We start from the raw sequence: 26,789 nt of genomic DNA, 5'->3' as shown, positions 1-26,789 counted from the left end.
TCTGATAGAGGGCTGTGCGACTTTGACCTGAGTGCAATAATGGATGATCTAGACCCTTCCAGAGCTGAGATATCAAAATTCAAAATTTCGACCCGAAAAAAAAAAGACAGTGTTACCCCTTTCGTTTTTTTTCATTTTTGGGTGAAAAATTAAGTTTCTCCAATCTTCTCAAAACTCTGGATTATGATAGAGGGCTCTGAGACTTTGACCTGAGTGCAAAAATGGATGATCTAGACCCTTCCAGAGCTGAGATATCAAACTTCAAAATTTCGACCCGAAAAAAAAAACGACAGTGTTACCCCTTTCGTTTTTTTTTTCATTTTTGGGCGAAAAATTAAGTTTCTCCAATCTTCTCAAAACTCTGGATTCTGATAGAGGGCTGTGAGACTTTGACCTGAGTGCAAAAATGGATGATCTAGACCCTTCCAGAGCTGAGATATCAAAATTCAAAATTTCGACCCGAAAAAAAAAACGACAGTGTTACCCCTTTCGGTTTTTTTTTCATTTTTGGGCGAAAAAATTAAGTGTCTCCAATCTTCTCAAAACTCTGAATTATGATAGAGGGCTTTGAGACTTTGACCTGAGTGCAAAAATGGATGATCTAGACCCTTCCAGAGCTGAGATATCAAACTTCAAAATTTCGACCCAAAAAAAAAACGACAGTGTTACCCCTTTCGTTTTTTTTTTTCATTTTTGGGTGAAAAATTAAGTTTCTCAAATCTTCTCAAAACTCTGGATTATGATAGAGGGCTCTGAGACTTTGACCTGAGTGCAAAAATGGATGATCTAGACCCTTCCAGAGCTGAGATATCAAACTTCAAAATTTCGTTCCGAAAAAAAACGACAGTGTTACCCCTTTCGTTTTTTTTCATTTTTGGGCGAGAAATTAAGTTTCTCCAATCTTCTCAAAACTCTGGATTCTGATAGAGCGCTGTGAGACTTTGACCTGAGTGCAAAAATGGATGATCTAGACCCTTTCAGAGCTGAGATATCAAAATTCAAAATTTCGACCCGAAAAAAAAAAACGACAGTGTCACCCCTTTCGTTTTTTTTTCATTTTTGGGCGAAAAATTAAGTGTCTCCAATCTTCTCAAAACTCTGAATTATGATAGAGGGCTCTGAGACTTTGACCTGAGTGCAAAAATGGATGATCTAGACCCTTCCAGAGCTGAGATATCAAACTTCAAAATTTCGACCCGAAAAAAAAAACGACAGTGTTACCCCTTTCGTTTTTTTTTCATTTTTGGGTGAAAAATTAAGTTTCTCCAATCTTCTCAAAACTCTGGATTCTGATAGAGGGCTGTGAGACTTTGACCTGAGTGCAAAAATGGATGATCTAGACCCTTCCAGAGCTGAGATATCAAAATTCAAAATTTCGACCCGAAAAAAAAAAAAACGACAGTGTTACCCCTTTCGTTTTTTTTTTCATTTTTGGGAGAAAAATTAAGTTTCTCCAATCTTCTCAAAACTCTGGATTCTGATAGAGGGCTGTGAGACTTTGACCTGAGTGCAAAAATGGAGGCTCTAGACCCTTCCAGAGCTGAGATATCGAAACTCAAAATTTCGACCCGAAAAAAAAAAAAAAACGACAGTGTTACCCCTTTCGTTTTTTTTTCATTTTTGGGTGAAAAATTAAGTTTCTCCAATCTTCTCAAAACTCTGGATTATGATAGAGGGCTCTGAGACTTTGACCTGAGTGCAAAAATGGATGATCTAGACCCTTCCAGAGCTGAGATATCAAACTTCAAAATTTCGACCCGAAAAAAAAAACGACAGTGTTACCCCTATCGTTTTTTTTTTCATTTTTGGGCGAAAAATTAAGTTTCTCCAATCTTCTCAAAACTCTGGATTCTGATAGAGGGCTGTGAGACTTTGACCTGAGTGCAAAAATGGATGATCTAGACCCTTCCAGAGCTGAGATATCAAACTTCAAAATTTCGACCCAAAAAAAAAAACGACAGTGTTACCCCTTTCGTTTTTTTTTTCATTTTTGGGTGAAAAATTAAGTTTCTCCAATCTTCTCAAAACTCTGGATTATGATAGAGGGCTCTGAGACTTTGACCTGAGTGCAAAAATGGATGATCTAGACCCTTCCAGAGCTGAGATATCAAACTTCAAAATTTCGACCCGAAAAAAAAACGACAGTGTTACCCCTTTCGTTTTTTTTTTCATTTTTGGGCGAAAAATTAAGTTTCTCCAATCTTCTCAAAACTCTGGATTCTGATAGAGCGCTGTGAGACTTTGACCTGAGTGCAAAAATGGATGATCTAGACCCTTCCAGAGCTGAGATATCAAAATTCAAAATTTCGACCCGAAAAAAAAAACGACAGTGTCACCCCTTTCGTTTTTTTTTTCATTTTTGGGCGAAAAATTAAGTGTCTCCAATCTTCTCAAAACTCTGAATTATGATAGAGGGCTCTGAGACTTTGACCTGAGTGCAAAAATGGATGATCTAGACCCTTCCAGAGCTGAGATATCAAACTTCAAAATTTCGACCCGAAAAAAAAACGACAGTGTTACCCCTTTCGTTTTTTTTCATTTTTGGGCGAAAAATTAAGTTTCTCCAATCTACTCAAAACTCTGGATTCTGATAGAGGGCTCTGAGACTTTGACCTGAGTGCAAAAATGGATGATCTAGACCCTTCCAGAGCTGAGATATCGAAACTCAAAATTTCGACCCGAAAAAAAAACGACAGTGTTACCCCTTTCATTTTTTTTCATTTTTGGGCGAAAAATTAAGTGTCTCCAATCTTCTCAAAACTCTGGATTCTGATAGAGGGCCATAAGACTTAGACCTGAGTGCAAAAATGGAGGCTCTAGACCCTTCCAGAGCTGAGATATCGTAACTCACAATTTCGACCAGAAAAAAAAACGACAGTGGTACCCCTTACGTTTTTTTTTTTCGGGCGAAAAATTAATTATCCCCAATCTTCGCAAAACTCTGGATTCTGATAGAGGGCAATGAGACTTAGTCCTGAGTGCAAAAATGGAGGCTCTAGACCCTTCCAGAGCTGAGATATCGAAACTCAAAATTTCGACCAGAGCTGAGATATTGAGATTTTTATAGTGGCATAAATGCTACGTGAGATCTCAATATCTCAGCTCTGGGAGGGTCTAGAGACTCCATTTTTGCACTCAGGTCTAAGTCTCATGGCCCTCTATCAGAATCCAGAGTTTTGAGAAGATTGGAGAAACTTATTTTTTTGCACCAAAAAAAACCAGAAAGGGGTAGTACCACTGTCGTTTTTTTTTTTTTTTTTGGGGTCGACATTTTGAGTTTCTCTGATCTTTTTGAAACTCTGGATTCTGATAAAGGGCCATGAGACTTAGACCTGAGTGCAAAAATGGAGGCTCTAGACTCTTCCAAAGCTGAGATATTGAGATTTTTATAGTGGCATAAATGCTATGTGGGATCTCAATGTCTCAGCTCTGGAAGGGTCTAGAGACTCCATTTTTGCACTCAGGTCTAAGTCTCATGGCCCACTATCAGAATCCAGAGTTTTGAGAAGATTGGAGAAACTTATTTTTTCGCACCAAAAAAAAAAACAAAAAACGAAAGGGCTACCACTGTCGTTTTTTTTTTTTTTTGGGTCGAAATTTGAGTTTCTCTGATCTTCTTGAAACTCTCTATTCCGATAGAGGGCCAAGAGACTTAGACCTGAGTGCAAAAATGAAAAAAAAAACGAAAGGGGTACCACTGTCCTTTTTTTTTGGGGGGGGGGGGGGGGGGGGGGGGGGGGCGAAATTTGAATTCTGATAAACGGCCATGAGACTTAGACCTGAGTGCAAAAATGGAGGCTCTAGACTCTTCCAAAGCTGAGATATTGAGATTTTTATAGTGGCATAAATGCTACGTGGGATCTCAATATCTCAGCTCTGGAAGGGTCTAGAGACTCAATTTTTGCACTCAGGACTAAGTCTCATTACCCTGTATTAGAATCCAGAGTTTTGAGAAGATTGGAGAAACATATTTTTTCGCACCGAAGAAAAAAAAACGAAAGGGGTACCACTGTCGTTTTTTTTGGGGGGTCGAAATTTTGAGTTACTCTGATCTTCTTGAAACTCTCTATTCCGATAGAGGGCCAAGAGAATTAGACCTGAGTGCAAAAATGGAGGCTCTAGACCCTTCCAAAGCTGAGATATTGAGATTTTTATAGTGGCATAAATGCCACGTGGGATCTCAATAGCTCAGCTCTGGAAGGGTCTTGAGACTCCATTTTTGCACTCGGGTATAAGTCTCATGGCCCTCTATCAGAATCCAGAGTTTTGAGAAGATTGTAGAATTTTATTTTTTCACACCGAAAAAAAAAACCGAAGGGGTACCACTGTCGTTTTTTTTGGGGGGGTCGAAATTTTGAGTTTCTCTGATCTTCTTGAAACTCTGGATTCTGATAAAGGGCCATGAGATTTAAAAAAAACGAAAGGGGTACCACTGTCGTTTTTTTGGGGGGGTTGAAATTTGAGTTTCTCTGATCTTCTTGAAACTCTCTATTCCGATAGAGGGCCAAGAGACTTAGACCTGAGTGCAAAAATGGAGGCTCTAGATCCTTCCAAAGCTGAGATATTGAGATTTTTATAATGGCATAAATGCTACGTGAGATCTCAATATCTCAGCTCTGGAAGGGTCTAGAGACTCCATTTTTGCACCCAGGTCTAAGTCTCATGGCCCTCTATCAGAATCCAGAGTTTTGAGAAGATTGGAGAAACTTACTTTTTCGCACTGAAAAAGGAAACGAAAGGGATACCACTGTCGTTTTTTTTTTTTGGGGGGGGGGGGGGGGGGTCGAAATTTGAGTTTCTCTGATCTTCTTGAAACTCTCTATTCCGATAGAGGGCCAAGAGACTTAGACCTGAGTGCAAAAAAGGAGGCTCTAGACTCTTTCAAAGCTGAGATATTGAGATTTTTATTGTGGCATAAATGCTACGTGGGATCTCAATATCTCAGCTCTGGAAGGGTCTAGAGACTCCATTTTTGCACTCAGGTCTAAGTCTCATGGCCCTCTATCAGAATCCAGAGTTTCAAGAAGATTGGAGAAACTTATTTTTTCCCACCGAAAAAAAAAAAATAACGAAAGGGGTACCACTGTCGGTTTTTTTTTTTTTGGGTCGAAATTTGATTTTCTCTGATCTTCTTGAAACTCTGGATTCCGATAGAGGGCCATGAGACTTAGACCTGAGTGCAAAAATGGAGGCTCTAGACCCTTCCAGATTTGAGATATTGATATTTTTATAATGGCATAAATGCTACGTGAGATCTCAATATCTCAGCTCTGGAAGGGTCTAGAGACTCCATTTTTGCACTCAGGTCTAAGTCTCATGGCCCTCTATCAGAATCCAGAGTTTCAAGAAGATCAGAGAAACTCAAATTTCGACCCCCCCCCCCCCCCAAAAAAAAACGGTAGTTAGTGGTACCCCTTTCGTTTTTGTTTTTTTTCGGTGGGAAAAAATAAGTTTCTCTGATCTTCTTGAAACTCTGGATTCTGATAGAGGGCCATGAGACTTAGACTTTTTATTTTTGGGTGAACTATCCCTTTAAAGGGAAGCTTTTAGCCCTGCTGTATAATTTTGGATTATTTTGTCCAATGTCCTGAAAGACCACCCTCAGGAAACCTCTTACCTAGACCATGAAAAACATGATGAAACATGTTTAATACTTTAGCAGAAGCTATTCAGCTTATTTAACAGACATTTAAGATGTGATTGCTTTGACGCGGTGTTTTTGGATGCGGGACGGATGGAATGAGTCATGGTCATACATGACTTGACATTCAGGCGGGTGTCTGCTGATACCGGCTCTAGGCTTTGGCCTGGATGCTCATCCAACTATTAGGTGAGAGATCAGTAGCTTGGCTGGGCTCAGAAAAGTGAATGTCCTATCTGAATATTTTATGCAATGTAGACTATGATAAAAAATAGATGCGCTAGAAAAGCATCAGTGCAGGATTTGCACACTTGGAGATGGTGCTGCAGATGCAAACCAAACCGCCAGTTTGAGGCGGATATTAGAGGCATTCAGAATGATTATTACTGATGATTAAAATGGCTTGTATAAATGGTGAGTAAAAGATTTATGACTCATATTCGGTCTGTGTCACAGCATGATGCGCCATTTGTTTTATGCTGTCATTTTTAATAATAATTTTAGATAATTTTAATGAAATGTTAGACTCAATATGAGCAACACAACATGTGTGTTACATGCTGATTTGCCCATGAAAAATAGACGTTTGCTGCCCCCTTGTGAATAACACCTTTTATTACCCTTGGTCTGTTGAGTGTTTTCTCCATGTTTGTATTGTCATTCATGCTACATATAAAGCTAATCTCACGCAGAGCTTTACTTTTGATTCATATTTCAAGTATTCAAAGGAATAGTCAACCCAAAAATGGAAATTTTGTCATCATTTACTCACCCTCATGTATTTCCCAACCTGCACATTTCTTTCTTCTGGTGAACACAAAATGGGATATTTTGAAGAATGTTGATAACCAAAGAGTTTCAGTTTCTATTGACTAACTTTACAATTTTTGTCCATGTAATGGAAGGCGATGGAAACCAAAAAAATCTGTTATCAACCTCCTTCAAAATAGCAGCAGAATATATAACATCATTTACTCACATAAGGGTGAGTAAATGACAGAATAGTATTTTTGGATGGACTATTTCCTTTTAACCAATGTCAATGTCATATGCCTCTATCTCTGCGGCACATACAGTCTCCAACAGTTCCCTAAGGTACAACACAATTACACACGTCTCAAGGCTCCAGAACAGTCATTACATGTTGAATCTGTCTGAGGCATGAGTTCTTTGAAAGCGAGAAAAGCGAACACATCGAGAATTGAACATCTACAGAGAGCACACTTCAAAAACTATTATGAAATGAAAAGGTTTGTGGATGAGTGAGAAATTCTGTGCAGAGATCACAGGAGATCAATGTTTTTGATCAACAAAGAAATACAAGAGCTTCAAAAGACCTTGATGGACATAAACCTGATAAGCGGATATTGTCATGAAGCCTGCACTGCTCATCTGAGATCAGTGAGTATTGCCTTTTCAACTTGTAAAGAATCCAAGAAAGAAAACACATGTGGTAATATTGACTTCAATGCTAAAAGCGGTGACTCAGTAAAGTCCAAACGCTTGTTTAGCCAGAAGCATGATGGTTTGGGTGATGAAACGTCTGTTGATTGTGAAAGAGATCTGTAAGAAGTCAAAAAGCATAAATTGACTCAAAAATCCAACGCTAATACTTACATTTCACCACATAAGGATGTAAAAAAACAATGATTACATAAAAGCCCCATAGCCCCATTGTCCCATGTTGAGATCTTCTTAAGGGAATGCAGTGAAAAAGATGAGGATAAAAGTGATGGATGTCCTCAGAAGAGTTTGACGAAGAACCCTTCATATATCGCAGAGACAGATCTGAAGAACAGTTCCTTGACTCCAAGACATTTCACCCTTGACAGAAGAGCAAAACAAGTGCATCAAAGACGACCAAAAGTCACTTCACAAGAGTCCTGCTCCAGGAGTGAGGAACCCTTTGCTTGAACACCATTGTTGTTTTATGGGTGTACAGCATCAAGACCAAGACTGCAAGTCATAGTCAAGATGCTTACAAAATAAAGATGGCATGGACAATAGCCCAAGTCAGATATCTAAAGCAGCCATTAAGCACGGTCTTGATCTGCTCATCAAAGAATACAATCATTCTCAAAATGCTGATATGGTGAGCAAAAACGAGCAGAGGGGTTTGCATGAAAAGGTGTCTAACTTTCTGTCAGACCTTTCAGAGTTCAAGTGTGACACGTAACATTCTGTAGTTCTTCTGTTTGACTTTAAATAAACAGCACATAAAGACCCAGAGAACACGGGTCAGATAACGATGATAACCTTCATCCTAAAGAAGAGTAATCCGTTCCTTGTTTTATAGGCTATGGGGTCTTGAATAAACAATTGATTGGTAAATCTTTCCACACTATTACATGAAACTCACTCATCTTCTGAGAGATTCAATTCTTTACTATCGGATTCACACTTCATGGACGGATAGGCATAATGCCCTACATTCATGTAATCAATAGAGGCATCAATATCATTCTGCAATGTTTCCAGGCATTAAAAAGAAGCACAGACATGAAAAATATGTACTTGTTTTATCAGACACCTTGAAAAAGGTGTCTGAGAGAGAGCCTGTTGTTAATGGGATGTCTTTCCAGTTGGCTTGTTTTTCTTATTATAACACTATTATATGCAGAGCTGGGGTTTTTTTTCCTCTAGTGGATGAATAAAATGGTTCAAACAAAAGACAGTGTTTGAAGATTATGTAGGCAAGTGTACTGATTTCACTGTGTCTTATTAATTTATCATAATCAAGTAAATCTCATATTCATAAAGCAAGCCAAATATTTACAGGTGAGTAAACATTAGCTATGAATTACCTCCAGTGCAAACTTATATCAATAGAGAAACCTAACAGGGTAATGCATTTTAAGCACATCTTTGTATCCCTGTCACATAAACCAGTGGTTCTAAACCTTTCTGACTCTTTCCAAGAGACTTTTTTGAAGGGGATCCTAAGTTGATTTATATCTCATCTACTTTATTGTATTATTGTACTTTTTTAGTTTAATGTAATATTACAAATATAGTTCAGTTTAATGTAATATTTATTTTTAGTTTTTTGTAGGATGTAAATTAAGATTTTTCTAATCCTTATTTGCATTACATACAATTTGTTTTTTTTGTTTTTACATACAGCAACACAATTGCATTTAGTCAACTACCCAGAGGCCTTTATCCAAATTGACTTACAAACAAGGAATAGTACAGCAAGTGATTCATCACAAAGATGAAAAATACAAAGTTTCCGTCATTGCTTACAGTAGCATAAGCTAGACAAGGGAGACATAAAAGGAAAAGGAAATTGTACATAATCAACTGCATGAATGTATCTAAGCAAATAGGAAATTGCTTTTATTGTCACAAAGTGACAAAAGGTAATGTGGAGGTTGAACAAGCAGTGGCAAGGATTTCAATTGTGATCTGAGAAATGTACCAAAGCAATTGAGAGAAACTGATAACTAAAATAAAAAAAGTTAGCCTTATTGAGAATCACTATTCCAAACGCCTTATGAGCAAATGCTTAAACTTATTAGACTTGTAGTGTGTTAATAAAATCAATACCCAGTTTTTGTTACTTTGTAACAAAAATGACTTATGAATTACATGTTTTTTTTCCTGAAAAAAAAAAAAGATTAAATTTAAAACGGTTCCTGATGCTTTTGGTGTTATGGTTTCTTAAGTGTTAAAACTGATCCAAATGCCTTTATAAAACTAACAGAGGCAGTAAAGGGTGTTGTGTAACCGCAACAGTGCCAAGAGACAGCAGTGACATGTGGCACATCTCTTGCAGTCACACTCTGAACAGGTTGTAATGAGAGCCAGTGGGGTTTCGGCGTAGCCTAACAGCCCTTGGGTTTGTTTCTGCATATCAGTCAGGGATCTTTAGATTGCTGCTCTCCTGATGATTTCACACACTCTGAATTGATTGCCTCTTCACTTTTCCAACTACGTGTTCATGTACTTGAAAGTTATAGAGATTTTTTTTTCTGAATACAAATTTAAAAGCACTGTGTAAAAATCCTATTTTTAACTGAATATTAGAAAATACAACATCATAAGAAAATGTGTGACATTGAAAGCATGATTGACTAAAACTGGCAATCAATCGCTGAAAGGTGTTTAGATTAGATTAGATATTCTCTCAAATGTTTGCTTTCACTTTAGACATAGCCTGTTTATGTAAACATTGTGTGTATTTAACAGTATTAGCATAATAAGACTCGAGAGATAACTTAGTCCAGTATTCAGGCGCTGTTTGACAGACTTCTAGTGCCTGTGAGCGTCGGGGGGTATGCGGTCAGGAAAGCGCACGTTAGAACAGCGCATCAGCGCGTGAATTAAATGTTTAACCGGCAAGGCTTACGCAAATAATGAACTTTTGTGAATTGCAGTGTCCCGTACCTATTCCTTAACGTGTGATCATGTGTAGGCTACGTCGCGTTGTACAGTTGAGAGACGGAGGCGCCAGAACTGAACTGATAGAATGCACTGTAACACGATACTACGATATTTCTTCAAAAGCAGATCGTGGAAACATTTTAATCGTCCACGATTAAAAATCGTCATATCGCACACCCCTAGTTTAGATTATACAAATTTTTAACCTACAGTGCGCAAAGAAATGTACAAGCACTACTGAGGAACATCACGTAACAGCAGGCCACCGAAATCTCTTCTCAATCTATGTCAGAAGCTTTAGGGGTGATGAACATCAACAGATTAACACCTGACAATCAATTATCCAAAATTACACCAATGAAACAAAATCAGTTGAGTTTTTATTAACATCACATTTATTCCATCCCACACCACAGGTATGTTCACACACTGGCATCAATACCAGAACAAAAGAATAATTCATTCATACCACAACAGCAAAACTATCTCCCAAATCAGTTGCAAACCAAACACAACTTTTAAAATGGTCGCACAATAGTTCTCATCAATGCTTTAGGGATGTGATGACCAACAAAACCTTGACGACTGGTGTGAACAAACTACAGTAAGAGAATATGGATATTAAATTATTTTCTTATGCATGAAAAGTATGATGTAACATATGTAAATGGTAGTTTTGCACACTCACTTTGAAAAAGCCATCAGAGATGAGTGAGTGATCTCTCCCCTCATTGACTAAAGGCTTGTGATACAAAAAAATGACCTGCTGAATTAGTCATATAAATAAAGTTATGTTTCTATACACAGTGAAAGCTGTAATAATATCAGATGTACCTCTTCAACCAGCATCTTTAAAGAAAGAAAGCCGTAAGTTCTGTAATATTGTGGCTACATGGTGACCAGAATAAATCTCTGAACAAAAGCACACAATGTTTTTCTAAAATCCTTGGTCCCTCTAAGAGGTGAGCCGATCGTTAGTTGTGGATGAGAGCTTTCCATGGTTTGCTCGTTTTAAAACAAGGCTAGTGGTGCAGGTGAAGGAGAAGTGTAAAACGGCCATGCTGAAAATGTTAACTTAGCTCAGCAAGTCTGGTTGGAGGCCAATCCTCTGAAGCACATCCTCGGGCATGCAAAACACAGGGTTCACCGGTTTGATCTGCTCATCTCCCAGCAAAGACAGACCAGCCACACCAAACAGTGTGTGGAAAGGATCCACCTGGACAGAAAGACGAATGAAAAATATAGATTTTACTCATAACAACGAACTGCAGAGACTGATAAGATCTGTTTAAATAATGGTAAGTCCTATAGAAAAAACAAGCAAAATATTTACGCATATGCAACATCTCTGTGTGACAAACTCCATAGAGCTTACCATGTCTCCAGGCCTGTCAGCGAACCCTCCGGTCTCTTCATCCTGGCAAGCAAGAATAAAATTGCGCAGTTTCGATTTGTCAATCCAGTGAATTCTGCCAATGATCTTCAAAGACGCAAGAACCCACCAGGAGTAGCAGACATCAGGCAGCTGAAATTAGGAAAAAAAAAAAAAAAAAAAAAAATCAGCCACAGTTGTATTTGCTCTTTCAGATATAACATATAGTATCTAGGACATAGTTGTGAAAATGTCATTATTTTCTATTTTGTTTATTTATTTGGACAATTTCAGTTTAGTTTTAAGGTGTACAAATAAATTTAATTTAATTGATTAAAAAATATATATATTTTAATTATTTTTATTTAGTTTCAATAGGCTATAAGGTTCGATTTTAATAATTTTATAACACCACAAATTGTACTCAATTCAACTTTATTTCCAGACTAAAGAAACTATAGAAAATAAACAATAACAGATGATACAAAATACAATATGACACAAAACACTTACAATTACACCATAATACACTATATATATATGATCTCACAACAATGACTGGATGAGATGCTCTCTTCCTGAGCATAATGATAGTCAAAAATCTGATTAAATCATACTTTCCAAAATTGATAGAAAATATGACAACAAATGTCATTTCATCTGTAATACCATTTAGTTTTTATTCTTTTAACACTTTTATATTATATCAATTTAAGTTATTTTTCATGAATACCTAGATCACAAAACATCTTACCTTCTCTGGTCTCCCATTCAGGCCTCCTGATGGCAACTGTCTTTCACAGAGCCACCAGCCCAACAGATCTGCATTTACTTGATGAAGCTGCCCAGTGACGGACAAGAAACCTGTGCAGCAGTAAATCTGAAAACAGGATGAGAAAAATATGACTGAGAGACAGATCGTCACTTAAAAATACACTAAAAGGGCATAACAACCACAAATATCTCACCTGACCAGCATGAGACTCTGAACCAGGCCTACAACCAAACCCACCATCAAAGTTCATACAGGACAGCACAAACTCAACGGCCTTGTCCATGTTGATAGCATCCAACTTGCCCTACAGAGAAATTAGTCTTGTTATATGCATTAAAGGTCCTCAAAGGTTGCAGGAAACACCATAAAAGGCAATTGAATATAATATTTAATGCAAAAGAATTCAGACCAGTAGTGCCAATGTTGCAACCGCACAAAAGGAAAACCGTGTATCTATTTCACCTGTTAAGGAAAAAAAACAGGCCTTCATGTAGTCGTGTACCATTGATTTAAATGTTGCTTATTTAACTAAAGACAGAAAAAAATATATATATAAATGCACCCCATTTGTCCCCGGCGAACGAGCCGTCCTCTTGCTGAAGTCCTCTAACATAGTCCACCACTTTGTCCACATCAATGACATTAATGCAATCATACAAGGACAGGATCTAAATAAATAAATAAATAAATAAATTATTCCCCCCATGAATTTCCACTTCTGTGTAGTAATTTTTGTACAGCCATTTATTAATCATTACGGTGGCCTTGTATGGAATATTGCAGCATTTATTAGAAATAATCTGTTCAATTCGTTCTTTAAAAAAAAAGAAAAAGTATGAGCCCTTGTAATATTTAATCAAAATAACTCCCTCTCCCTCTTGCAGCGAAATCTCTTCTCTTCTCTGACGATGTGTTTACTGGCGTGAGGGGAGGACAACCTGTCACTCACATGAGATCATCCAATAGCAAACCAACGATCTAATCAATTCCTGATAGACAAAATCAACGCCCCACATTTTTTCACTTGAAAGAAATTTCCCTTGGATATGTCACACACTATAGAAGACAATGGCAACTTCTTGCCGATTCCTGCTGACCTGTACAGCACTGAGGGTATAGAGGAGATGAGGGTCGTGGCCGATGCTGGCGCTGATGCCTCCACAGTCGTGCTGGCAGGACTTGATGAAGTCTATGATCTCCTCACGGTTCATTCGCGAGAGCTGACCCATCAGGTCCATTACTGTCAGACCCCAGTAGATGCCACTCATTCTCAAGTACTCTGACAGTGTGTACTCCTGCAAGAGCCAGAGTGAAATTCATGGGAATTAACATCCAATTTAGTTAATTTATTGAAGGGCAAACATTGTGTGTGTGTGTGTGTGTGTGTGTGTGTGTGTGTGTGTATTTCATAAGCCATCAACTTACATAATCATCCTTCTTGGAGCCATAGGCTGCAATATAGTCTGCATGCTTGTCTAGGAAGAGAGTGTTTGGAGCATCAGGTTTAATGATCACGTCTTTAACCTGGGTTCCCTGAAAGAAAATATGTCACTTTTTGATAATTAGCTCAAAAACTGCAGTCTGGTGGTACATTCCTTTTAGCTCAAACTGTAAACTGTGCTGAATGGACTGGGCGGATGACATGACATGCTGCAATCGTCTTTTAATGTGCGCTGTTTTCTTCACAATCGCATGCCCTTTCTTTATGGTGGAAACATCATTTGAAACCCAATTAAATAACTATAAAAGCGAAGTAGTGTGTGTTTACATTACCATCCTGGCGAAGATGTAAGAGAGGACTACAGGCGTACTTCAGCAGTCACACATATTATACATCATCACATTACTCGCCATTTCTACGGGTGCTCGTGAAGGACAAAAAACATACTGGTGACGTTATGCGATTCTGCATTCGCTTCTTCTAAACAGACGTTTATTTTTAGTCATTGTCACAAAGTAGAGAAAGCAAGATAGGTTGTCTTTAACATTTTTTCTCCAGATTATTGTCACAACCTGAACAACATATATTGTTATTATGCTGAACTAGTTTTATGATCCGTTTTTATAGTTTATTTATTTATAAGGAGGTTGCAATGCTGTTAGCAAAATTGTAGACGTTTATATACAACTTAAAATAGTAATTTGTGGGATTCATACCTTTTTCTAATATTATAAAAATTCAGAAAAAAATGCAAAATGCAGTTAACAAAACAATTTATTATTTTTAAGCATTTTTTCTATAGCAAAACAAAACTCCTATCTATCTATCTATATTGCAATAGTAAGTAATTTGATTTTTTACAAGTAATGTTTTTTTTTTTTACTTGTTTACACAAAAACGTCTTAAATTTTCACTATGGGGTAAATCATTAGGTCACACGAGAAATGTAGAACCCAGCTAAATATCACTTTTTAATTTTGTAATTAAAATGTAAATAACACAGTATCTTCTACTAGCCACAATCATTTGGGCATGAAAAGACACACTTTTTCAAAGCATATTTTTATTTTTAGGACATAATCAGTTAAAAAAAAAATCAGAAAAAGTTCTGTAACCATGTTACATTGTTCAGCTTAACATTTGTTAGGAAGAAATATTTGATGTTAAGCTCTGCAAAGCAGTTTAACATTTGATCAACTTGTTTAACGCTACAAGCACAAAGACGGCAAGGCATGCTGATATGACATAAGGCAAAGTGAGTTCTGTGTAGGCAATTTACAATCTATTAGATACAATCCTGAGATCTATTGATCAAATACATCATCATGTGCAAACGATGCTAAACCAAACGATTAACTCATGGCATGGAAGTCCTGGCATGGAAGTTTACATGTTCACTGTTTGAATCTCCCAAGATGTTCTCTTGAGATGATGAGCCTTTGGATTTGAGCAGTCCCTTCGTAAATCTGTGGATTCAGACAATAAGCCATTAATCAAATTTTAGCATCTTCAGAAATTAACAAATTAATAAAGGTCTACAATCCTTACCTGGTAAATCTTAGCATCCCTCATCAGCTTCTCCACAGGATATTCGGTATTGAAACCGTTCCCACCAAAGATCTGGACGGCGTCAGTGGCACACTGGTTTGCAATATCTCCAGCAAAAGCCTTGGCAATCGAAGCATAGTAGGTGTTCCTGCGGCCCTCATCCACTTCCCAAGCTGCTCTCTGATAGGCCATCCTGGCAAGCTCCACTTTCATGGCCATTTCAGCCAGAAGGAATGACACTGCCTGGTGCTGGGGGTCAGAAAACAGAAGCAGTTTATTCATACCAAAGAATTAAGTAGATTTATTTTACAATTTACTGTATTAACTTCATAGTATCAGTTGAGGTTGTCAAACATATTCCTACCTCAGCAATAAATTTGCCAAAAGTCTTTCTTTCCAAAGCATACTTTGTGGCCTCTTCCAATGCTCTTTGTGCAAGTCCCACGGCACCAGCAGCCACCTAAAAAGCATCAAGATGTGGTTAACATGGCATTATGAATAAGCAAAATGCAATTTGTTAGAAGTCCAATAATATCTGCAAAAGGACACTAACTGGTGGTCTGGTCTTGTCAAAGGCACCCATGGCAATCTTGAAGCCAGCTCCTTCTCCAATCAAAACATTCTCCTTTGGGATTCTTACATCCTCAAACGTGATGCCCCTGGTGTCTGAGCATCTCTGGCCCATGTTCAGTTCCTGTTAAACAGGAGAATGTAGACATAAGCAAATAGTGCAAAATCTCAAAGTGGTATTAATAGTGTTTATAGGGTTAGTTCACCCAAAACTTTAAAAATTATTGTCATACTGCGGTTGTCAGCAGCACTTACCTTTCTGCCAGGATGGACTCCTGGGGTGTCAGCTTCAACAATAAAGCCTGTGAAAGCCTTGCTAGCAGGACATTTGGGATCAGAATCTGTGCGGGCCAGCAGGAAGTACCTTTAAATGCAAACAAAAAGGTTTATAATTGACTCAAAAACAGTTATGAATCTAAAGCAGTTCACCTACCAGTTCGCTTTTCCTCCATTGGTGATCCACATTTTCTGACCATTGACCACATACTCGTCTCCTTTCTTCACAGCCCGGGTCTTTATCGCAGCCACATCAGAGCCTGCTCCCGGCTCCGTCACACAGTACGCCTGTCAACACGGTCACATGCAAAAGCGTGTATCTATGTACTTAATATTGCTATGGGAAAGCTTCATAAATATTGATGATTAGAAACATTATGATAAACTTACACACATTAGAGGTTCTTCTGTCATTCTGCCCAAATATTTCTTCTTCTGGGCATCATTACCAGCAATTATAACTGGCATTTGCTGCATGGGAAATATTACTATTTATATAATTAATTTAATAATATAATATTATAATATAATAAAATTAATCAAATCACACTCAAAAATAAGGTCCTATTTTACTTACTCCCAGAGAGTTTGCCTCAATGGCTGTCTGTACACCAGTGCAACCAAAGGCCAGCTCCTCTGTGATGAGACAGGCATCAAATATGCCCAGACCCATTCCACCTGGAACATATTGCAATATCCAACATGGTCAGAATTAAAAGAATAGTTGTCCTCATGTTGATCCAAACTCCTCAGACTTAAATTAAAGAACAACCTAGGTATTTCACTTTTATATAAAAAAGGAGGCCTGAGGCTGCCAAGGTCTATAAAAGCAGGGGTAGATGCCTTGGACCCCCAAATATTTTCATCCTCAAGCAAGGGACACCCATCCTAAGATTTAAAAGGCATCTATATAGTTTCTTGGATACTTAATTTGTAATATGAAATATATTTTTTTAATAATGTAAAAATATTATCTGGAAAATGTTTTGTTTCTATTAAGTTACATTATTAAAAATCTACTCATAGTACTGTAATGTGCATTTATTTATTCAATCAATTGCTTATTTTAAAATTTCAGAGACCCCCTAGCATCCCCAAATACCACTATGAAAACCCCTGCCATAAAAGTAATATAAAACGGGTTCCGTTTGACTTTCTGGATGCATTTCAGCTAATTTCATCTTAAATGTCAGGATGTTCTTTACACAAAGTGTTCATATGGCTTTAGACATATGGACTACTTTATGATATATGGTATAACTGCATTGAAATAGCAAAAACTGTTTTGTTTGGTTTGGATTTGGAATGACATGAAGGCGAGTAAATGATGACAGAATGATAATTTTGGGCATAGGTCACTCAATAATGCTAGGACCTTAAAGTACCTACCACAGTCCTCAGGAATATGTCCATTCATTAGACCCAGCTCCCATGCTCTCTTAATGAGAGGAACTGGATACTACCAGGAGGAAATCACAGATTACAATTTTTGCAAATCATAATATGTATTGTGGTGGAAAGATAGACTTAAATAACTTACTTCACCACTTCTATCATAGGATGGGGCAGCTGGGACAATCTCCTCTCGCGCAAACTTTCTTGCTACCTCCTGGAACTCTTTCTGCTGGTCAGTTAATTCTGTTAAATTTGAGGAATAGTGTTGAGATGGTGTAATGGTGCCTTGACATTTGTGAAAACAGAGTGAGCAGAAAGAACATTATGATCATACATACCAAAGCTGAAGCCGCCATTCAAGCTGCCAGTCGCTGCTTTGGCACTAGCTTGAGGGCCAGAACTCTGAAATCTGAGTCCAGCCCGAACACCTGCCCTCAAAACCTGTTGAACAATGATTAAATATAGGTCATTACAAATGTCTGCACTGACCTGACAATTTTAAGTTATACCACGGTAAATTTACGTCATACAAATAATCCACAATTTAACCTATACAATAGAATTGCATTTTAATCAGTAACGTTACAGTATGCCAGGCACTTTGATTATAGTCAAGATTACAAAAATCCAAGGGAAACTACGAGCAGGAGAAGAGCAACAAACAATAAAAAATCACATTAATTAATAGACTTATCACATTTGTGAAAACTTCATTATCCCAGATGTAATGATATTATCTCTTAACTGCGTAGTTAAGTTAGCAGCTGTTCGTCGAATTCAGCTAAGCTTATCTATCAGCCTTGCGTTAGGCTAACGTTAGCTAGCTCTCAAATTCACCAGATAATTAGACTTGAAACGAATAAAATGGCATTCATATGCAAAATAGTTACAAAACTGTTCGCAAATACGTCAAGAGAAATACGTGTATATACCTTGTTAAAAAGCATCACTATTTCTCAGCTGCAGCAGCTCAGATCCTTCAATGCCCTTACAATGTCCACCAAACAAAATCATGAAGTGCCAACCAATCAACGACCTCTGTTTTATCACGTGATAAAGCACCGTCGCTCTAGTGACTTTTGCCCTACTTTTGTTATAAAACCTCAAAGATGATAAAAATATTTGATGTTTTTATGAAGATTTTTTAATCCTTAAGACTATTATTGAAACTGGGGAAAATCGTGTCCTCAATTATAGTATTAATATTATGTTAAAGAAATAACCTTCAACCATCTTTTCTGTATTTAATACGACATCAAGTCATCAATTAATTTATTCATATACTTGATAAATAAAGTTGTTTTAATGAGATAAATACAATTGTATGTAAATACCATGTATAGAGGGATTGGATAGAATGAGACACCAGCCAATCTTAATTAAATTATTTAAATAATCCTAATGCTTATTTAAAAGGTAGGTTTTAAAATGTTATGACTTTAAATGAATAAGAAAAATAATAAACCAAAATGAGTGGAGTCAGTCTTTCCATTAGGGGGGACGTAAACACACACATGGGCGGGTCGCCCTTTAGACCGGTGACATAGCTGTCTTGACAGATGCCAGTAAACGTAGCTTTGGCGCTAGTAAAAATGCTTAACTGCATCTAGTCTTCTGTCGTACTGTTCGTTTATTACATCGGATCTCAATAAAAGTGGGGAGACAGGTAACCAAAAATATGACAAGCATATGCGAGTGTAATGCTTGCTGACGGCGGAACTGCTCAGTTTTGACACATCCTCAGAGATAGCTTTTCGGCTAGCGCACTCAAACTTGAGGAGGGAATGTCTCCGGACGTCAACTCCAACATCCTCCTGGGGAGAATACGCTTTTTAAACAAATGCATTGAATGTTTCCGAAAGAGTGAACATCTGCCGGAGTCCCTGTGTTACGTGCCGAAAGAGGTTTGCTACAAAATCTGTAAGGATTCGTCGTCGGGCTCCGTTTCCGCGTCCTCGTCAACAGCTGGCAACTCGGGGGGCAAAAGCGTTGTGTCGGTGAGGGAGAGCCCGCATCAGGCGCCACACAAGAAATCATGCAAGTGCAACATCGAGCCCAAGAAATCGACATGTATACGGACAACAGGGGAGGAGTACTGCAACGGCCATGGCCTGTGGGTCAAAATAAGCAAGGTAACGTTAGAACATTTATATGAATTATTAGGTGTTGCCTGGAACTGGTGTCAGACGTTATTCTTATTGATCTGCTGTATCATTATTGATATCAGCATACACGGGGCTTCCTGGTTCATGACGTCACTGCTTGTAATCTGTTGGTGTGGCTCCCGGAATCTTCCACTCTTCAGCTCAATGGACATTCAAATGAGAGTCAGCCTGTTTTGTTTGTCCCTCTGATTGTTTGAGTGCTCTGTCCATCACAGGAGCAGCTGGAGGAGTATTGTGCTGGTCTGGATATAGAGGAGGGCTGGATCCTGGTGTGTAAACACACAGAAGGTGGAGACCGACTTGTGCCTGTGGAATCTCCCGAAACCATCAGCCGCCAACAGCAGCTCTTTGGCTATGACCACAAGCCTTGTAGCAGGTTTGTACATTTTTACATGTCCAACATTCTCTCTTTCCCTGATCCATGTAAACTTACACTTTGAATCTTCAAATTGTGAGCACAATTTTGACATTCAAAAGTACATTTAATTATTTAAAGATAATTGGTTGTATTTGTAATAATATTTCACAATGTTACTGTTTATTTTATCAACAAAAAATTAGCCTTAGTGGTCAAAAGAGACTTTAAAGTAACACTTCAATCAACTATTATAAAATAAGCTGCCATTCAAATTTAACTTGGAAGTCTGGCATATTCAGTTTAGTTGCGGCTCAGTACTTGAATTGACTGAAATACATGTGTGAACATATAAAACTGTTGATAGTAAAAAAAATAAAATAAAAAAAAAATCTGATGATTCAACAGATATATAAATAACCAGCATTTTTCCTTAATGGCTTTGTAGGTGGGAGCAGGTGGTGGATGTGGAAAACTCCTTACACATGGGTGCCAAACCCAGGGTTGCCGAGCCGGACGAGGCAGCTGTTCAAAAGCTGAGGTGAATTGATGCTCTGACACAAAATATTTTAAAATGGCAAAACAATTCTCTATAATATAATTAAACAAACCTCTCTGTGATATTTCCTGTTTTAGTCTAATTAATATTTTCTAATAATAATAATAAGCAAGCAGTTAAGAAGTTTTGTCCAAATATTTATAGGAGTAATCAAATATATGCCCAAAAATATGTGTGTGTGTGTGTGTGTGTGTGTGTGTGTGTGTGTGTGTGTGTGTGTGTGTGTGTGTGTGTTTTTATATATATATATATATATAATTTTTTTAATGAGCCTTTTTTCTTCATATGCTATTTTAGAAAATTAAAAACATACTTTTGTAGAAACTTTTGTACTTTTGAGGTGTATTCAAGTAAAATTTTTAGAAAAACTAAAATAATTGAATAAATGAGTAGATCCATACATCATGTTATTGACACAGATGTGCCCTAATTCTGTGAGGGACTTTATGCAATCTCTGTCTTCAAGGTATGTCCCTCCTACATGGATGTTTGAATGTGATGAGGACCTTGTACACTACTTTTATGACCACATTGGGAAAGAAGATGAGAATCTTGGCAGTGTGAAGCAATGCGTGACCAGCATTGATGTGTCTTCTAGTTCGGTATGTGAGGGCTAAGTATCATTTTGTGTAATAGTGGAGGGCAGAGTGCTGTGAGTGAACATATCAGATGTTGTTGTCGAGTTCTAAGTAGTAGTACTAGTAGTAAATGAGTTTTTATGTTTGAAGGAGGACCCCAGTGGTGGTGCAAGCTGCCTGACAGATGGAGACACTGAGACATTCTGGGAGAGCGATGGCATGCAGGGACAGCACTGGATCCGTCTGCACATGAAGAGAGGCACTGTGGTCAAGTAAGGCCCCGTCCACACTACTGCGTTTTCGTTTAAAAACGGAGACCTTTTGCTACGTTTGCACCTCCCGTCCACACTAAAACGGGAAAAACGAAGACCTAAAACGGAGAAGTTTAGAAACGCTGCAGCTGCATTTTGCGTTTTGAATCTCCGGAGGGTGTTTTAGTGTAGACGAGACAAAACGGAGGACTTCAGAAACGCTGACGCAGAGGCTGACGCTCGGCTCTATGATTGGGTGTATCAGTCATGACGTATCCTTCCCTGATTCGTCATTCACTGTTTGGCACGCGCATGCCTAGTGTTGGTGAATGGTCACGTGATCCGCGTTTTCAGTCGTTTTAATGTGGACGGAGATCATTTCTAATACGCAAATAAAACGCTGGTGTGGACGGTGATCGTATTCGTTTTACTTCTCCGTTTTTAAACGAAAACGCAGTGGTGTGGACTGGGCCTAAGTCATGGCTGATTTGCTAGTCACTCTAATTATCATGGACTTTGTTCACAATGCACTCAAACCTGGTTTGGTTATCAAATTTGAACCTTTGACACTGACTGTCTGAAATCAGAGTTTGCTCAGACCATGTTGTCAGTATTCGGTGTGTCTACATCATATGAAATCCGATCTAATCGTATTCCAAGAATCTGATTTTTATTGTATTTGAACATCATGTCATGTGTTTGTAAACATCATATTTGATCTGAATGTATTTGAGTCCGATTATAAACTCTGAACATAAAAACATAAATTATTTTATTTTCTCTTCCTTTAGCAAACTGATATTAACAGTGGACTCAACAGATGATAACTACATGCCCAAAAGAGTGACTGTATATGGTGGAGAGGGAGATAATCTCAAGAAATACAGTGATGTAACAATAGATGAGTAAGTAATTTTTATTATTTAAAGCCTACCAAACGTTTTTGGTGCAATGTTTTGTTTGGAAAGTGTGCTTGGGATATTTTAATTTTTCTTAAATGTCTTTTTGTTATCTAATTCAACTTTCATATATTTTATGTGTGGTTTAAAAGTCCACTTTTTGGGGCCAGTTATCATTTTATATGTACAGTATATGCTCATGCTATATTAGTAGCATCATTTTCAAGTTAAAAATATGTAGAAGATATATACAGTTTTGAATATTGCAACAGTATGGCTTTATTTCTCTCATAGCAACTTAATAGGAGAGGTTTGTGTTCTGGAGGACATGACATCACATTTGCCTGTCATAGAGATCAGGATTGAGGAATGCAGAGGTAAGATTAATCTTACATGACATGCTGTCATCTGAAAGACAAAGCCAGACTCATTACTGTTCATCTCGATTCCTAAATATTTCTTGTCATGATATTTTGCCGTAGATGAGGGAATTGATGTACGGATCAGGGGTCTAAAGATCAAATCATCTTGCGAGCGTGACTTGGGCCTCAACGCAGATGTGTTCCAGTCTCCTAACCTAGTGCGCTACCCGAGATTGGAGGGCACCCCTCCTGATGTCCTCTATCGCCGTGCTCTGGTCATTCAGAGGTAACACCCAGCAATATGTGATTTAGTAAGGCCTAAATGTGAGCTTTTGTCAACTCTCAGTATTGTTTTTTTTTTTTTATGTGTCTAGGTTCATCACACTCCTGGACAGTCTATTGCCACATATGGTGCCTGCATGGGACTACAGCCTTGGAACATTCAACCAGATCAAAGTTTGTACTCTTTTCTAAGACAAGTGTGTCTCGTTTGTATATCAGAAGTTTAAACGGGCAAGGTTTTAAATCGCATGCAAATAATAAACTTTCGTGATGATGAAAAAACGAGATGATAATCAAAAAAAGCTGTAACCGATAAAATGTGCAGCATGAGACAAATGTTGGAGACATTTTAAATACTCACAATCTAATATTAGCATATCGCACAACCCATGCCAAACTGTTCTTTAACTCTTTCCTCAAACTTTTTGCTGTTCTGTAGTGCATAAAGCAGTTTCTGCTGTTGTCCAAGCGTCGCTCTGCCCTCATCACCCAGTGCCTGAAGGACTCCGAGACCAGTAAGCCTAACTTCATGCCCCGCCTTTACATCAACCGTCGCCTTGCTATGGAACACCGTGACAACCCCACTCTGGACTCCACGTGTAAAAATGCTGTCTTCACTCAGGTAGTCCACAAAACGTGCCAATATATGTACAAAATGTATTTGTTCTGTGTTTGCCTTGCTTATATACTACCGTTTTTGTTTTTTAAGAAACGAGTGCTGCATTCAGCAAAACCCTTTTAAAATGTCACTAAAGATTTCTTTCAAATAAATGCTGTGCGTTTGAACATTCTATTCATCAAATATTCATGAAAAATTGTTTCCACAAAAGTATTAAACAGCTATTTTCAACATTGACAGGAATTAGAAATGTTTCTTGAGCAGAGAATCATCATATTAGAATGATTTCTGAAGGATCATGTGACACTGAAGACTGGAGAAATGATGCTGAAAATTCAGCTTCGCCATTACAGAAATAGCTGCATAGCTTTTTTTAATATATTGAAATAGAAAACAGTTATTTTTGTTGTATTGTTATACAATGTTTACAATACTACCATTTGTACTGTATTTTTAATCAAACAAATGCAGCCTTGGTGAGAATAAGAGACTTAAATATCGTACAGAGATCAAAAGACACCCCAGTCTTTTGAATAGTAATGTTTATAATTTTATTGTCATTATGTAGGTGTATGAGGGTCTGAAGCCGTCTGACAAGTATGAAAAAACTCTGGACTACAGGTAGTCTCTCTCTCTCTTTCTTTCTATATCTGGTGAAATCACAGAAGTTACTGGAATTTACTGTATTTAATGTTTTTAAATGATCAAAATGCTCCAAAAAATACTAATTCTAATAAACAATCACTTAATTATACTTTATACACACAAATATACATATATATATATATATATATATATATAACTATATATAACTTCTTCTATATTACAGGTGGCCAGCACGATATGACCAGTGGTGGGAGTGTAAATTCATTGCAGAAGGCATCATCGATCAAGGTCATAGAGTGATAAACTTATTTCACATGAAATAAAACAGTATCCTCACCTGAGAATTCTTTCTAGCAGGCGGTGGATTTCGAGACAGCCTGGCAGACATGTCGGAAGAGCTTTGTCCCAGCTCATCGGAGTGCCCCGTACCACTTCCATTCTTCACTCGAACCTCCAACCAAGTAACAAACAAGTTATTGCATGCACTGTCCTTTTCTTTCTGTAAAATCATACATAAATGTATTGTTTTAATTATTTTTTTACCCTGCTGTATTCCATTGCAATGTAGTTGACTCTAATGTAACTGACAAGGTAGTTATGAACCTCTCTTTATATAAAGATGAAACTGTTTTTGGATTAGGGAGCTGGAGAGGCCAGAGACTTCTATGTGCCAAATCCTTCATGCAGAGAATTCCACAAGTTTGAGTGGATTGGGCAACTAATGGGCGCAGCTCTTCGTGGAAAAGACTTTCTGGTCAGTTTTGTTGTGTAATTGCAGTGGGACCTTAGTATTCATTTAAAGTTAGCTTTCCTTGGTCATTTGGTAGACAAAGGGATTTCATAACATTTATTCTTTAGGTTCTGGCTTTGCCAGGGCTGGTGTGGAAGCAGCTGATTGGAGAAACAGTCAGCTGGACGAAAGATTTTCCTGCAGTAGATTCAGTGCTGGTAAGAAGCCCATAAATCTCTCCTGCAGTCTTTTCTTGGCATCTTGGTGCTGACTACTGGAATCAATGGAACTGACTGAACTGATGCTGTTTCTTAGGTGAAGTTGTTGGAGGCTATGGAGCATATGGACATGGACACATTTGACTTTAAGTTCGGCCAGGAGCTCGTGTACACCACACCCCTGAGTGACGGGCGGCTGGTGGAGCTGATTCCAGGAGGAAGTGGAGTGGTGGTCCGGTATGAGGATCGCATGGAGTTCATACGCCTAGTACAGAAATCGAGACTAGAAGAGAGCCGGGAACAGGTAAAAAGAAGAGAAAGAAAAAGTCTGTTTAAACTATTGCATTTAGAATTAACAGAAAAAAAAACAAAATCCTTTTTGAGGACGTACTAAGCATATGTTTGTCCATCAGTCCATTAAATCCAAGCTGTGATCCTGCACTATTACAGGTAGCTGCCATGCAGGCAGGACTGGTGAAAGTGGTGCCGCAAGCTGTGCTCGATCTCCTGACATGGCAGGAAGTGGAGAAGAAAGTGTGTGGAGACCCAGAGATCACAGTGGAGGCCCTTAAACGCCTCAGTGAGTCATACAGCAGCTGACATGAGCATTAAATAATTGATATTCTCTGCCTCAGCATGAATTCTCGAAGGCACTGAACCGAATATTGGATGAAAGTATTACAGCTCTGTACAGCAATCATTCACAACTAGTTTTACTTCAGGACCCAAGTTTTATATTGAATCTGAATTGAGTGTTTTGCTAGAATTTTATCAAATGTTTGTTAATGTAATGGAAATTTTCTTATATATTACATTAAATTACTTGCATTTTATATATATATATATTTATATATTATTTTCTATCAGCACGTTATGAGGACTTGGAACAAACAGATGTCCGAGTGCAGTACTTATGGGAAGCCCTTATGAACTTCACCAATGGTTAGTAAGATTCCTTATCGTGCGTGAAACAACTGTTTCTAGTAATTTGCAAAAGTACTTACATTTCTCATGTTGATTTATTTACACTTTTGCCAGAGGATCGTAGCAGGTTTTTGAGGTTTGTGACTGGCAGAAGTCGTCTTCCTGCTCCAATTTACATCTTCCCAGACAAACAAGGGTAAATAGTAAAAAAAAGAACAAGAGATGTTCATTTAGGTAATGTTTAGGTTGTGATCTGAATAAACAAGTGCATTTTTTTTTCAAGGTCCGAAACCACAGATGCACTTCCTCAATCTTCCACATGTTCCAGTACCCTTTATCTACCCAAATACCCAAGGTGTGTTTATGTAATATAATAGTTGATGATTTCGCAATAACTGAATAAAAAGTTATTTCCTTTTTTGACTGCATTTTAAATGTGTTTAATCCACAGTGCTAAAGTTTGTGAAGAGAAGCTTCGCTATGCTGCATATAACTGTGTGGCTATTGACACAGACATGAGCCCTTGGGAGGAGTGACCTGATTTTGCCATGTTTACTAATTTTACACAGCAGGGTTTTGGCATAAATTAACTGTAGCACCGTGCACATGACCATGTCTACACTTTTGCCAATTACATCTGTACAGTATAAATAAATATGTTATAAACAACTCCTGGTTTGCAGTTCTTTCAAGCTTATTAATTAAACATTGAAATTGTGGGAAAATCGACAGTGACCACTCATGACAATTTCGATGTAGGATTTTGTATTTTCTTATGTAATATAAATATTATTATTTTTTTACAAAACATATTTACCAGTATAACAATTTTAAATA

The 26,789-nt window shown here is 37.8% G+C and overlaps 3 protein-coding genes across 3 annotated transcripts; 1 reads left to right on the top strand and 2 right to left on the bottom strand.

Annotated features, from left to right (window-relative positions):
- Window positions 1–10,387: 10,387 nt before the first annotated feature.
- rabggtb (Rab geranylgeranyltransferase subunit beta) lies at window positions 10,388–13,967 on the bottom strand. The gene is made up of 9 exons (XM_089131282.1): window positions 13,943–13,967; window positions 13,600–13,707; window positions 13,272–13,469; window positions 12,737–12,842; window positions 12,584–12,636; window positions 12,368–12,478; window positions 12,154–12,279; window positions 11,403–11,552; window positions 10,388–11,243 (listed from the first exon to the last, which is right to left on the bottom strand). Exons 3-9 carry the CDS (start codon window positions 13,440–13,442, stop codon window positions 11,103–11,105), a joined length of 858 nt encoding a protein of 285 aa, XP_088987408.1. The 5' UTR covers window positions 13,443–13,469; window positions 13,600–13,707; window positions 13,943–13,967; the 3' UTR covers window positions 10,388–11,102.
- Window positions 13,968–14,661: 694 nt separating this feature from the next.
- On the bottom strand, window positions 14,662–18,482 carry acadm (acyl-CoA dehydrogenase medium chain). The gene is made up of 12 exons (XM_039676327.2): window positions 18,337–18,482; window positions 17,743–17,845; window positions 17,550–17,647; window positions 17,399–17,468; window positions 16,587–16,687; window positions 16,400–16,480; window positions 16,167–16,297; window positions 15,989–16,097; window positions 15,717–15,857; window positions 15,528–15,623; window positions 15,164–15,412; window positions 14,662–15,081 (listed from the first exon to the last, which is right to left on the bottom strand). Exons 1-12 carry the CDS (start codon window positions 18,349–18,351, stop codon window positions 15,010–15,012), a joined length of 1,266 nt encoding a protein of 421 aa, XP_039532261.1. The 5' UTR covers window positions 18,352–18,482; the 3' UTR covers window positions 14,662–15,009.
- Window positions 18,483–18,929: 447 nt separating this feature from the next.
- hectd3 (HECT domain containing 3) lies at window positions 18,930–26,622 on the top strand. Its single transcript, XM_039676325.2, has 21 exons — window positions 18,930–19,536; window positions 19,785–19,945; window positions 20,373–20,465; window positions 20,950–21,085; window positions 21,212–21,333; window positions 22,104–22,217; window positions 22,506–22,588; window positions 22,694–22,859; window positions 22,948–23,029; window positions 23,295–23,477; window positions 24,043–24,095; window positions 24,304–24,368; window positions 24,438–24,541; window positions 24,721–24,834; window positions 24,939–25,028; window positions 25,126–25,332; window positions 25,479–25,608; window positions 25,896–25,970; window positions 26,067–26,148; window positions 26,236–26,307; window positions 26,404–26,622. Exons 1-21 carry the CDS (start codon window positions 19,189–19,191, stop codon window positions 26,486–26,488), a joined length of 2,565 nt encoding a protein of 854 aa, XP_039532259.1. The 5' UTR covers window positions 18,930–19,188; the 3' UTR covers window positions 26,489–26,622.
- Window positions 26,623–26,789: the final 167 nt, after the last annotated feature.

This window comes from Pimephales promelas, chromosome 5, assembly GCF_988280905.1.
Source record: "Pimephales promelas chromosome 5, fPimPro1.hap1.1, whole genome shotgun sequence".
NCBI lineage: Eukaryota > Metazoa > Chordata > Actinopteri > Cypriniformes > Leuciscidae > Pimephales > Pimephales promelas.
Note: the sequence above shows the minus strand (reverse complement) of the source record. Positions and strands in the feature narration are given on the sequence as shown.

Bases quoted from the DNA above. Each gene is read 5' to 3' on its own strand.
- rabggtb (XM_089131282.1), bottom strand. From the start codon at position 13,442: ATGAGTGGCATCTACTGGGGTCTGACAGTAATGGACCTGATGGGTCAG. The intron at 12,843-13,271 runs GTCAGCAGGAAT...TTATTTATTTAG, and splicing joins ATACCCTCAGTGCTGTACAG to ATCCTGTCCTTGTATGATTG. The intron at 12,637-12,736 runs GTGCATTTATAT...TTTCCTTAACAG, and splicing joins GTTCGCCGGGGACAAATGGG to GTGAAATAGATACACGGTTT.
- acadm (XM_039676327.2), bottom strand. The intron at 16,481-16,586 runs GTAAGTAAAATA...TTTCCCATGCAG, and splicing joins TTGAGGCAAACTCTCTGGGA to CAAATGCCAGTTATAATTGC. The intron at 16,098-16,166 runs GTAGGTGAACTG...TTGCATTTAAAG, and splicing joins AATGGAGGAAAAGCGAACTG to GTACTTCCTGCTGGCCCGCA.
- hectd3 (XM_039676325.2), top strand. From the start codon at position 19,189: ATGTCTCCGGACGTCAACTCCAACATCCTCCTGGGGAGAATACGCTTT. The intron at 22,589-22,693 runs GTAAGATTAATC...ATTTTGCCGTAG, and splicing joins CAGGATTGAGGAATGCAGAG to ATGAGGGAATTGATGTACGG. The intron at 25,333-25,478 runs GTAAAAAGAAGA...GCACTATTACAG, and splicing joins TAGAAGAGAGCCGGGAACAG to GTAGCTGCCATGCAGGCAGG.